Source organism: Prionailurus viverrinus, chromosome A3, assembly GCF_022837055.1.
Source record: "Prionailurus viverrinus isolate Anna chromosome A3, UM_Priviv_1.0, whole genome shotgun sequence".
NCBI classification, from domain to species: Eukaryota; Metazoa; Chordata; class Mammalia; order Carnivora; family Felidae; genus Prionailurus; species Prionailurus viverrinus.
In genome coordinates, this window is record NC_062563.1 from 10,390,555 (window position 1) to 10,402,668 (window position 12,114).

A 12,114-nucleotide genomic window follows, 5' to 3' on the forward strand; every position below is an offset into this window, starting at 1 on the left:
TGCCCCGTGCCCCGCTGGAGAAACGGATCAAGGGACCTAGCACGTTCACCGAAAACCATTCAGAGAGAAGATTCCCGGCACCCGAGGAATTTCATCGCTTCTCCCCTCAGCTGAAGTTTACCCGAAACATTTTTTATTAATTCTGGGCTCCCATATTCCCTGCCTCCACGTCAGCCCTGCTCATGCCCTTGGCTTCCTGTCTACTTACTGCCAATACACTGTAAGCAGGAGGAGCCCGTCTGGAGGCCTGTACTGAGAGACTCCACATAGATTGGGCCTCCGCCTACCATCTGTTGGTGAGGTTGGGTGGCATCTTGCACCTCAGTTTCTCTGCTTTCTGGAAAGCAGAGGCTGGACTAGGCTGGCTTACCTGTCAAAGACCTTTCTGTTCCAGGTATCAGTACCAGAAGCTTCCTGTGCTCAGGGCCTACTGGTTAGAGAGGGCTCTCAAGGGTCCCTGAAAGGGGCTGTTCCTCTGAAAGCAGAACCCTGAGGTGACCATTCCTAGGACCATGAGGAGAAGGCAGGGCCGGGCCAGGAAGAGGGAAGCCGTGTCCTGCCGGGTTGGGACCCCAGTTACCTGCCCCTCCAATTACTGTCCTGCCCCAGCCCTGCCTCTCTCCCGGCCCCTCGCACTGCTCTCAGAGGCCCCAGGGGCCTCTCTCCTACCTCCTGCAAGCATCTAGATCTCTCTCAAGATGAGATGGATGCTTTTAAGTGCTTCTCTTCCTGTGGAATTGCTTTTCTGGAAGGGTCTTAAAAAGTGCCTTCTCCAATGGTTATAAAAGTGCCCTGGAGAAAAATTTTGGAAAATACACTAACAGTCACCTCCCGCCTCTTTTTTAAAATTAATGTATTTTTTTAGATTTGCATCCAACTTAGTTAACGTATAGTGTGATCATGATTTCGGGAGTAGAACCCAGTGGTTCATCCCCTACATATAAAACTCAGGGCTCATCCCAACAAGCACCCTCCTTAATGCCCATCCCCCATTTAGCCCATCCCCCCCCCTCCCCTCCAGCAGCCATCAGTTTACTCTGTATATTTCAGTCTCTTATGTTTTGTCCCCTTCCCGTTTTTATACTATTTTTGCTTCCTTTCCCCTGTATTCATCTGTTTTGTATCTTAAATTCCACATATGAGTGAAGTCATATATTTGTCTTTCTCTGCCTGACTTATTTTGCTTACCATAATACCCTCCAGTTCCATCCACGTAGTTGCAAACGGCAAGATTTCATTCCCTTTGATTGCCGAGTAATACTCCATTGGATATATAGACCACATCTTCTTTATCCATTTATCCATCCATAGACATCTGGGCTCTTTCCATACTTTGGCTACTGTTGATCATGCTGCTATAAACATGGGGTGCATGTGCCCCTTCGAAACAGCACACCTGTGGATAAATGCCTAGTAGTGCAACTGCTGGGTCATGGGGTGGTTCTATTTTTGATTTTTTGAGGAACCTCCATCTGTTTTCCAGAGTGGCTACACCAGCTGATTCCCACACCCCTCTCTTTTCATATGAAAATGTTACCACCTCTGGAGACTCAGAGGAGGCTCTGTGGTCTTTTAAAAAAATTATTTATTTAAAAACATTATAGGGGCGCCTGGGTGGCGCAGTCGGTTAAGCGTCCGACTTCAGCCAGGTCACGATCTCGCGGTCCGTGAGTTCGAGCCCCACGTCAGGCTCTGGGCTGATGGCTCAGAGCCTGGAGCCTGTTTCCGATTCTGTGTCTCCCTCTCTCTCTCTCTGCCCCTCCCCCGTTCATGCTCTGTCTCTCTCTGTCTCAAAAATAAATAAAACGTTGAAAAAAAATTAAAAAAAAAAAGATTATTATTGTTATTATTTATTTTTTTTTTTTTTTTTTGAGAGAAGGAGAGAGCACAAGCCGGGGAGGAAAAGAAAGAGAGAGGGAGAAGTCATGGCAGGTGCCACACTGTCAGTGCAGAGCCCAACGCAGGGGCTCGAACTCACGAACCATGAGATCATGGCCTGAGCCAAAATCAGGAGCTGGAGGTTTAACCGACTGAGCCACACAGGCACCCCTACACTATATTTTAAATATCTACCTAGGATCTTTTTTGTCCAGAGACAACGACTGGATGATCCCACTTTGCTCACTCTTTAATTAGGGGAAAATAAAAATATCCCTGGCAGTAGGGGGTGGAAGGATTGGAATGGCTGACCTTCTAGGAGTGTTAACCACGTGCTCGCATTGTGCTCTGTGCTTTATGCTCCCGTGACGCACTGAACTTTTCCAGCTCTGTAACAAGCCTCACAGAGCGCTTCCTCTGGGTAGCCACTCTTCCGACTGTCTTGTACTCAGGACGAACTCATTTAATCCTTCCAACAATCCTATGAGGCTGGTACTTATCCCCGTTTTGCAGGAGGAAACTGAGGTCTGGCAGTTCGTAAGTGGTCTCAGCCTCTGCAGTGGGGAGGCGGTGAAAGTTATACAGGATCTCTGACGACACGGTCACTCGGATGTTCCTCGGGATTTTAGAAAATGAGGGCACAGTCCGGTGATGGCGGCCACGCAAAGGTTCCACAAGAACCAGAGGAAGCTTGGAGAACGTTCGGAATCGGGGTAAATACCTACTAACTGGAAGGGTCATAACTGTGATTCAGCTGATCACAGGAGGCCCTTTGTCCGGCCTGCCAGAGCATGAAAAAGCAAGGCCCTGGAACCCAGCCTCGTTCCTTCCCTAACCGTGTTGCTCTGTGCGGGCCACTCTGAGCTTCAGTTTCCTCACCTGCAAAATGGGTTTGATTTAGGCCTAGCTGGCAGAACCGTGGGAGGATTAAATATGGAACTCCGTGCATGTTTTAGGCACAGGATAAAAACCAAAGCTCACGTGTATTGACCCCCAGCTGTGTGGGGGGGGACACCGGACTACAGGTGGTCACAATCCCTGGCCTTTTCTCTTAGTCTGTGTGGTAGTGGAGTGGAGAAGGGGGTCTGGGTGTGAACTGGGTGGGACTTGAGGCAGACTTCCCTTCCCGGGGAGCATGCGGGAGGGGGTGGGGCCTACTTTGATGCCAACTGGATGGACAACTGGTGTTTCCATTTCCTCCACTCAACAAGCATTCGTTGATGGGGCGCCTGGGTGGCTTGGTGAAGCACCTGGCTTGATTTCGGCTCAGGTCGTGATCTCGCTGTTCCTGAGATGGAACCCCAAGTTGGGACAGCACAGGGCACGTTTGGGATTCTTTCCCTCTCTCTCTCTCTCTCTGCCCCTCCCACACTTGCACATTTGTGTGTGCGTGCCCTGTCTCTCTCTCTCTCTCAAAATAAACAAATAAGCTCAAAAACCCAAAAACCCCCAAGCGTTTGCTGACTGTTGATCGTGCTCTGTGTCACGTGCCCAGCACCGCTGTGGATGCAGGAGAAAGCAGGAAGCAAGGGAGACCAGGTCTGTTTGCCAAACTGTGCTATTTTCCCCGAGAAAGGTGCAATGCCGCGATTCTAAAGGCATGTTTCTTTTCATGAGGAGCTTCATGTGGCCTGAGGTAAGTCACACTTCTTAGTTGGGGATCTGCCCTTCCTCAGCCAGGGTCCCAGAAACACATATTTGGTGGCTCCACCCTTACAGCAGACATATGAAAAGGCACCCGTACTCCGCGTGAAATAGATTAGGTGTCACTACTTTAAACTTTGCTTTGGCTGCAGCAGGTTAGTTTATAGGGTTTTACGTTTTGAGGCTCTTCAATCACACACGGATTAAAAAAATTTTGTTCATTTATTTTTGAGAGAGAGAGAGCGCAAGCTGAGGAGGGGCAGAGAGAGAGAGGGAGACACAGAATCCGAAGCAGGCTCCAGGCTCTGAGCTGTCAGCACAGAGACCGACCCGGGGCCCCAACTTGAGAATCGTGAGATCATGACCTGAGCCGAAGTCGGACGCTTAACCGACTGAGCCACCGAGACGCCGCATTACCTACAGATTCTTAACCTACCCCAGCCTTCCCTCCTGTCCTTCCTCCCATCACCACTACTCGTTTTCTTTCTGTTCCCCAAATTTAACAGGTCCTTGAAAGCTAATGGATCCTCGACACTGTGGGAGAGGGTATAAGTAAGTGTGGCCGTAGGTCTGGGTGGGAGGATTCGTGTGTGTATGTGTGTGTGTGTGTGTGTGTGTGTGTGATTCTCAGCACGCTTGAATGTGTTGGAGCGACTGAGAGGACAAGTGTAAGCCCCAGAGGTAGTTGAGGGAATGTGAGAATGAGTGTGTGCACGTGTGTGTGTGTGTGTGATTGTGAATCCCAGGGATCCAGGGGGGCGGGTGAGGGTGGGTGGTGGTAAGGGATGGTGGGGGAGGGAGTCTGGAAGTGGAGTGAGGTGGGGGTGTATGTCCCTATGCCATTGTGATTCTGGGGCACAAACGTGTGAGGCCTAAGATTCAGGATTGGCCGACGAGGGGGAATAACGGGCGTTGAGTGTGGTAGGGTGTGCAGGTGTGCGATTGCGAATGTCAGATGTTGGGGAGTGAGGTGGCAGGGTGTGTGTGCAAGGCGTGCCCGTGTGATGGTGAATGTCAGGCAGTGAGGCGGGGGGTGTGCATTCGTGCGGTGGGGAATGGGCATGTTGCCGGGGAGCGAGCGGGTGAGAGTGCGCGTGTGTGTGTGCGGGGCTCGTGTGTGCAAGTGCATGCCAGTGCCGGCGTGAGCACGCGAGGAAGTGCCTGCGGTGGGGTGGGGGGAGCGCGGCCGGGGGTGCGCGTTTGCGGGTGAGGCGCGGCTGGCTGCTGTGGGGGGGGGGGGGCGGGGGGGGGGACGACGGGCGCGCGCGCGCACGGCGGGGCGTGGGCGGGGGGCGCGTGGCCGGGTGGGCGCGCGTGGGGGGCGCGCGGCGCGGGCGGGGGGCGGGGACACTGCGGCGGCGGCGGCGGCGGCGGCGCGGACACAGCCGGCCGCCCCCCGTGGCAGGCGCGGGGCGAGCGGGCGCAGCGCGGAGCTCGGGCCCATGGTGCGCCCGTGTCCGTCGGTCGGGCCGCGCGGGCGGCTCCGCGCGTGGCCCGGCGCTCGCGAGCTCGCCCCCTCGCTGCGGGCCCGGCCCGCCCGCTGCCGCCGCCTCCTCCCCCGGGGCGGCGCGGCGCCGGCGGGCGGCGGCGCGGAGGCCGGACCGGGCGGCGGCCCAGGCGGCGCGGGGGGCGCGGCGGCCAAGGCGGGCGGCGCGGGCGACATGACGGACAACATCCCGCTGCAGCCGGTGCGCCAGAAGAAGCGGATGGACAGCAGGCCCCGCGCCGGGTGAGCGGGGCCCGGGGACGCCGGCCGCCTTTGTCCGCGCGGGCCGGGGCGGCCTGGCCGGGCCTGACAGCTTGGCCGCGCCCGGCGCCATGAGCTCGCGGCCGGCGGGGGAGGCGGGCGGGTCGTCGCGGCTGCAGCTCCGGCCCCTGGGGCCCGAGCGCGCGGCTGCCTCCGCCCCGGCCCAGCTCTCCTTGGAAGCCCCGGGAAGCCCGGCCCGCCCCAGCGCCGTGCCCCGCGCGCGGAACTGGGACCAGCCATGGCTTTCCACCGTTTTATTGTTTCCTGATTATCCTTGTTGTGATTACGCTTCGGTCCCCAGCAAACCCTGCTCCGCGCCTGGAACAGCCCTCGGGAGCCCGGATGTGCTGGGCTTACTGGGGCGGGGGAGACGCGGCCTTCGCCGCAGACCCGCGCCACGGGGGTCCCGCATCAGCGCCTCGGGGTCCCGGCCCCTGGTCGGCCGCCTTCCCCTCCCGGCCCCGGGTGGGTCAGAAACCGGCGGCCGCAGGAGGCCGGGCGGGGCTCCTCCTGGCCGACCGGAGAACCTCCGGCTCCCCACAGTTGGAGGGAAGGCGTCCCCTGGCCCGGGTGGGGGTTCCACCTGCTGTGGCCTTTCCCGCCCCGGCCGACCCCATGGCCGCCTCGGCGTGGGTTTCCCTCCTGCAGAGCGAGCGGACGGGTTGCCGATTTCCGCCCAGCCGTCCCGTCTTGCTGAGGTTGTAAGGGACTCTGTGGCATCGCCCGCGACAGCTACCTGGGGGTAAGGGTTGGGGGGGGGGGGCTGGTTAAATTGCACATTCTCTGGCCCCTCCCAGGCCCTCCGATCGGAGTTTGGGGGCGGGGGTGGGTGGGAGCTGGAAAGGCGCTTTTTCCCAGGCTGCCCAGGTGAGGCTGACGTCCCCTGAAGGCTGAGCCCGGCAGCTGGGCGGGGCTGCGGCCTTGGACCCGCCCTGCCCCCTAACATCCTGTCGGCTCTGGGCATCTCCTTGTGGCGGCGGCTTACTGCGGAGTCGGTTGCTTCGTGCCGGAGGTGGAGAGGGGGAACCCTTAGGGCTGCTTGCTTCCATCAGGTGTCCATGGAATTAAAAAAAAAAAAAAAAAGTCATGATGCTAGCTGCCATTTTGTGCGGTCTTTGTCCCTGTCTTCCTTGAATGTTCCGGAGGCCCGGTTGATGTAAGACAGGAGGACCCGAGCGCAGTGAGGTTAAGGACTGCCGGGAAGATGCTGCAAAATGGAGATTGAAGTCGGGATCATTGGGCTCCCAGACAGTGCTCCCTCCCTTCCTTCCCTGTTCTCCCTCGTTATATTCCTGACTACTCAAGGCGCAAGAATGATCCTTGAGCTCTATGCCTGGATAGCGTATGCGTGCAGTATCCAGCCTCAGTAAATCATGAATTTGTGTATTCAGTGGACTCGAGTCCTCTAGATGTTCGCGTTTCAAGCAATTATGAGATGATTACAGTGTGCAGGGGCGGTGCCAGGCGACTGGGATACAAAGATGAATTAAATTAAACAAGCCATGTCTGACCCGTGCAGGCCTCCTGACCCTGGCTGTGTGCAGTCGCTCAGGGAGCTTAACATACCACTGCCCCTGCCCTGTTTTAGACCTTTGAAATAATCTGGAGTGGGACCGGGGTATCTATTCTATTTTTTTTTTTTTTTTAAGCTCCCAGATGATTTTGTCTGGGATGCTGTCATAGTTGAGAACTCCTGATGCAGTGCATGAGAGGAAAATGTAGATAATTCTTTAAAAGTGATAATTAACCATGATAGAAATATGCACTGTTAACGTGGGGGCTGACAGGGAGCGGTGCAGACAGTTAAAAATTTTTCTGTTTGGTATTTGAATGGAAGATCACACCCCCTTTTAGAATTTGCCACTTTGGAACTAATTTATTTCCTAAACAGTGACACAGATTCATATTCAAAGCATGTATCAGGAGAGCCAGGCAATTGTGTATATATATGTTCCTGTGTTTAATTTGCAGTTTTAGGAGTAGCTACCTCAAGGTGGGAAGCTGGGGTTTTGGAAACACTTTTGGAAGCAAAGTGATGGAGAGTCTCCCCGAAATATAATGGGGGCGAGGAGTTAAAGAAAGAAGAAACTAATATAGATGTTTCTTTACTTTCCAAGGGATTACATCCCAATAAACCTATTGTAAGTTGAAAATACCTTAAGGTGAAAATGTATTTACTACACCTAACCTACTCAACATCGTAGCATCGCTTAGCCTGCCGTAAACATACTCAGAACATTTACATTAGCCTACAGTTGGGCAAAATCATGTAGCATAAATAGCCTATTTGATAGTAAAGTGTTGATTATCTTATGTAATGTACTGACTACTGGACTGAAAGTAGAAGACGGAGTGGCTGTATGGGTGTGGGATGGTTGTCAGTGTATCAGTATTTACCCTCCTGATTTCCTGGCCGGCTGGGGCTCCTTGCTGGCCAGCATCACAGCAGAGGGTTGCACCTCCCGGAAGAGATTACAATTCAAACTACAGTTCACATGAAACGCATATTGATTTTGTACCATTGTAACAGTGAAAAATCTGAAGTGGAACATCAGAAGTCAGGAATTGTATGTGAATGGTCAGGCTCTCTGCTTGGGTACTTGACATAAATAGCCCTGTTTTATTTTTTTTAACTTTTTTTTTTTAATGTTTATTTATTTTGAGAGACAGAGAAAGGGAGAGCAAGCAGGGGAGGGGCAGAGAGAGAGAGAGAGAGAGAGAGAGAGAATTCCAAGCAGGGTCCCATGCGGGGCTCAAACTCACGAACTGTGAGATTGTGACCCCAGCCGAAATCAAGAGTCCATCGCTCAGCCGACTGAGCCACCCAGGTGCCCCTATTTATTAAAATTTTTTTTAAAAATTCTGTTTATTGATAGTGCAAGTGTGTGAGTGGGGGAGGGGCAGAGAGAGGGAGACACAGAATGTGAAGCAGGCTCCAGGCTCTGAGCTGTCAGCACAGAGCCCGATGCAGGCCTCGAACCCACGAACCATGAGATCGTGACCTGAGCCGAAGTCAGACGCTTAACCGACTGAGCCAGCCAGGCACCCCAAATGGTTGGTGATTTTTATGGTTAAACCCCAAAACGGGCACCAAGGTGGCACAGTCAGCTGAGTGTCAGACTCTTGATTTCTGCTCAGGTCAACATCTCAGGATTCAGGAGTTCAAGCCCTGCACCAGGCTCTGTGTGGATGGCAAGGAGCCTGCTTGGGATTCTGTCTCTCCTTTTCTCTACACCCCCCCCCCCCATAAAAAAAATTAAAAAAGAAAACAAAACCCCAAAACATAGATGCCATGAGCCCCAGGAGACAGTTTAATTAACGCTGGGGTTACTCAGGGTATGTTTCCAAGACATGCACTTTATTTGCTGAGGGCATCTTGTGGCCCCAGTGCTGTTTTCTCTCTCCCAAGAAAGTTACCGCATCCCGATGCTGAGAAAACCCTTGCGGGGGTTAGGAAACGCGGCCTGTGCGGCGCATTGCTGGAAGCCATAGTCTGACTTCACGCGCTTTGCTGCCAGCTGAACGTCCCCTTCTTGGTGAAACACCAGAGGTTGGTTGGTAGAAGCGTGGGTCCCAGAGGGGAAGAGCTTGGTTTGAGCTCAGGCTCCATCACAACTCGTGTTCGACTTTGGGAAAATTATCTTACCTCTCTGGGTCTCAGTGTTTTCATCTGTAAAGTGGGAGTGACAAGAATTATGGAGACCTCAGAGGGTTGTTTTAGAGATTTCATCCATGTAAAGTTTAGAACAGTAAGCACTTAGTACACCCTAGTATTTGCTGGGGCTGATGGTGATAAACAGGTCTTTGTAGGAGGTTTGCTACCGGGGGCTCTTGAGAATGCTCCTTTGATGGGGGGACATTTAAAAATACTATGAGGGCACCTGAGTGGCTCAGTTGCTTGAGTATCCGACTTCGGCTCAGGTCATGATCTCGCAGTCTGTGAGTTCAAGGCCCACGTCGGGCTCTGTGCTGACAGCTCGGAGTCTGGAGCCCGCTTCGGATTCTGTGTCTCCCTCTCTCTGCCCCTCCCCCACTCATGCTGTGTCTCTCTGTCTCTCTCAAATATAAATAAACATTAAACTTTTAACAAGTATTACGGATTTCATGACTCTGTTCTGATCAAATCTGGGGAAATGATTCTGCATAAACGTCCAACCAGGTATGTAAAGTCTCTGTTGTGCTGTGTAGGGCAGGGAGCAGGTGCTGTGGCTAAACTAAGACTTTGCCTTCAGGTTTTGTGACCAGACTGGAGGCGAATGCTTTCATTTTTGATGTATTTGGACTAGGAAGTTTTTAGGTTCATATTCTGCCACATTTTTTTTAAAAACAACTTTGAGGCATACTTTACATAGCATAAAATATTTATATAGGAAATGTACGGTTCATCGATTTTTTCCTTAAAGTTGCAGAGTTTGTGTAGCCATCACCACAGTCCAGTTTTCAAACATTTCCATCCCCCCAAAGTCCCTCATGCCCATTTACGCTCAGTCCCACTGATCTTTCTGTTTCCGTAGGCTTGCATTTTTTGGAAATTTCATATAAATGGAATCATGCAGTATGTTGTCTTTGTGATTGGTTTCTTTCAGCACAACAGTTTTGAAGTTACTTTTTTATTGCTTAGTCAAATTCGTCTGTCTGGATATGCCACTTTTTGTTTATTTACCGAGGTGGACATTTGAGTTATTTCCAGTTTTTGCATATTATAAACAATACTGCAATGAATATAAACGTGTCTGTGTGGACATATGCTTTCATTCCCCCTGTCTATCCTGAGACTGATTGATTGATTGATTCTTGTTTTTTAAGTTTATTTATTTGAGAGAGTGAGAGAGATGGTGGGGGGTGAGAGAGAGAGAGAGAGAGAGAGAGAGAATATGAATGAATCCCAAGCAGGCTCCAAACTGTTAGCCTTATGTGGGGATCGATCCCATGAACTGTGAGATCATGACCTGAGCTAAAATCAAGAGTCAGACGCTTAACCGACTGAGCTACCCAGGCAGCCCTATTTATTTACTTACTTGTATTTTTTTAAATTTTTTTTAACATTTATTTTTGAGACAGAGAGAGACAGAGCACGGATGGGGGAGGGGCAGAGAGAGAGGGAGACACAGAATCGGAAGCAGGCTCCAGGCTCTGGGCCATCAGCCCAGAGCCCGACGAAGGGCTCGAACTCACGGACTGTGAGATTGTGACCTGAGCTGAAGTCGGATGCCTAACCGACTGAGCCACCCAGACGCCCCTACTTACTTCTATTTTTAAAACTGTATTTTAAAACTGTATTCAAAAACTGCCAACTTTTTTCCAAAGCAATTCTATTTTAGAATTAGGAATTGTAGGTACTCCATATTCTTGCCAGCAGTTGGTATAGTTTTTTTTTTTTCTTTTCAAATTTTTAATTTAAATTCTAGTTAGTTAGCACACAGTGCAATATTGCTTTCAGGAGTAGAGTAGAATTCAGTGATTGATCACTTACGCACAACACCGAGTGCTCATCACAAGTGCCCTCCTTGAGACCCATCACCATCTAGCCCCACCCACCTCTCTCCACCAACCTCGGTTTGTTCTCTGTCTTTGAGAGTCTCTTGGGTGGCTCAGTCAGTTAAGCATCTGACCTGATCAGCTCAGGTCGTGATCTCAGGGTCATGAGTTCAAGCCCCATGTTGGGCTCTGTGCTAGGGATGGAGCCTACTTAAAAGAGAAGAGTCTCTTATGGTTTGTTTCCCTCTCTTTTTTTCCCCTTCCCGTGTGCTCATCTGTTTTGTTTCTTAAATTCCACAGGAGTGAAATCATACGGTATTTGTCTTTATCCGACTGACTTAACTTGCTTAGCATAATACACGCTAGCTCCATCCACGTCATTGCAAATGGCAAGTTTTCATTCTTTTTGGTGGCTAATATTCCATTGTACATATATATATATATACACCACGTCTTCTTTATCCATTCATCAGTTGGTGGACAGTTGGCCCTTCTCCATAGTTTGGCTACGGTACCCTGAGTTTTAGAGACACAGGTTGTCGGTGTTTCCTATATCCTCTGTGAGAGTCGGGTTCTCCTGCCCATCTTTGACCATTAAACGTTGCAGTTGCTCAAGATTTGGTCTTGGACCTCCTTGCCCTTAGAAGTTGGGTTGAGCTCAGTTGACACAGGACCTTTGCACCTCCTGTTCTCTGCCTGGAATGTCCCCTCCTCTCTTCATCTAGTCAAAGCTCAGTCTTCCATTAAGCCTTACTGGACGTCCTCAGGGGAGCCTTTCCTGATGTTCCTGACTAGAGATCAGATCCCACTTGGAGCGTCTCTGAGCACTGGCTCCTTTTCTTTCTCTCACAGTTGCCGCGTGACATGTGCTCATGTGATCATTCAGCTGGGAACACCCTGGGCCCCAGTTGGGGACAACTTAATCACCATCACCAAGAGCCTGGCACAGAGTAGGTGCCCAATGAATCCTTTCTGAGAGAAGGGAATGCCTGAAGCTGATCTCCAATTTATGCTGTCCTGGGGGCGAGGAGAGGATGCCTTTTCTAGAAGGTCCAGGCAGGGAGAGGTCTATTGGACATCCCCAGATGGCTGCCTACTCATTCTTCTGATCTTCGTGGCTCAGAGATCTTCACTTGGTGGCACCAAGTCTTCAGCACGTGATTTGAGCGCGAGGGTGGGGAGTTTGGGGTGTGAGTAGCAGAAGGGAGCCGCAGGCAAAGAGAAGGCCTCCTGGGGCCCCTCTGCTTTGGTGTCGTTCCCTCCACTGAAGGGCAGCAGCTTAGGAGGTGCTCGGGCTTGGGAGGTGAGGTAGTTTTCATCTTTAAACACAAGGCGCATGATCGTGTGAAGAGTTTTTTTGGTGGATG

General features: G+C 51.7%; 1 protein-coding gene across 1 annotated transcript in view; it reads left to right on the forward strand.

Moving 5' to 3' along the window:
- The first annotated feature begins 5,102 nt into the window (after positions 1-5,102).
- The window catches only part of ATP9A (ATPase phospholipid transporting 9A (putative)), a 131,043-nt gene continuing 124,031 nt past the window's right edge, over positions 5,103-12,114 (forward strand). Inside the window, 1 exon segment of the mRNA XM_047852163.1 lies at positions 5,103-5,251. Within this exon segment, the coding sequence (XP_047708119.1) occupies positions 5,184-5,251 (68 nt within the window). The 5' untranslated portion in view covers positions 5,103-5,183.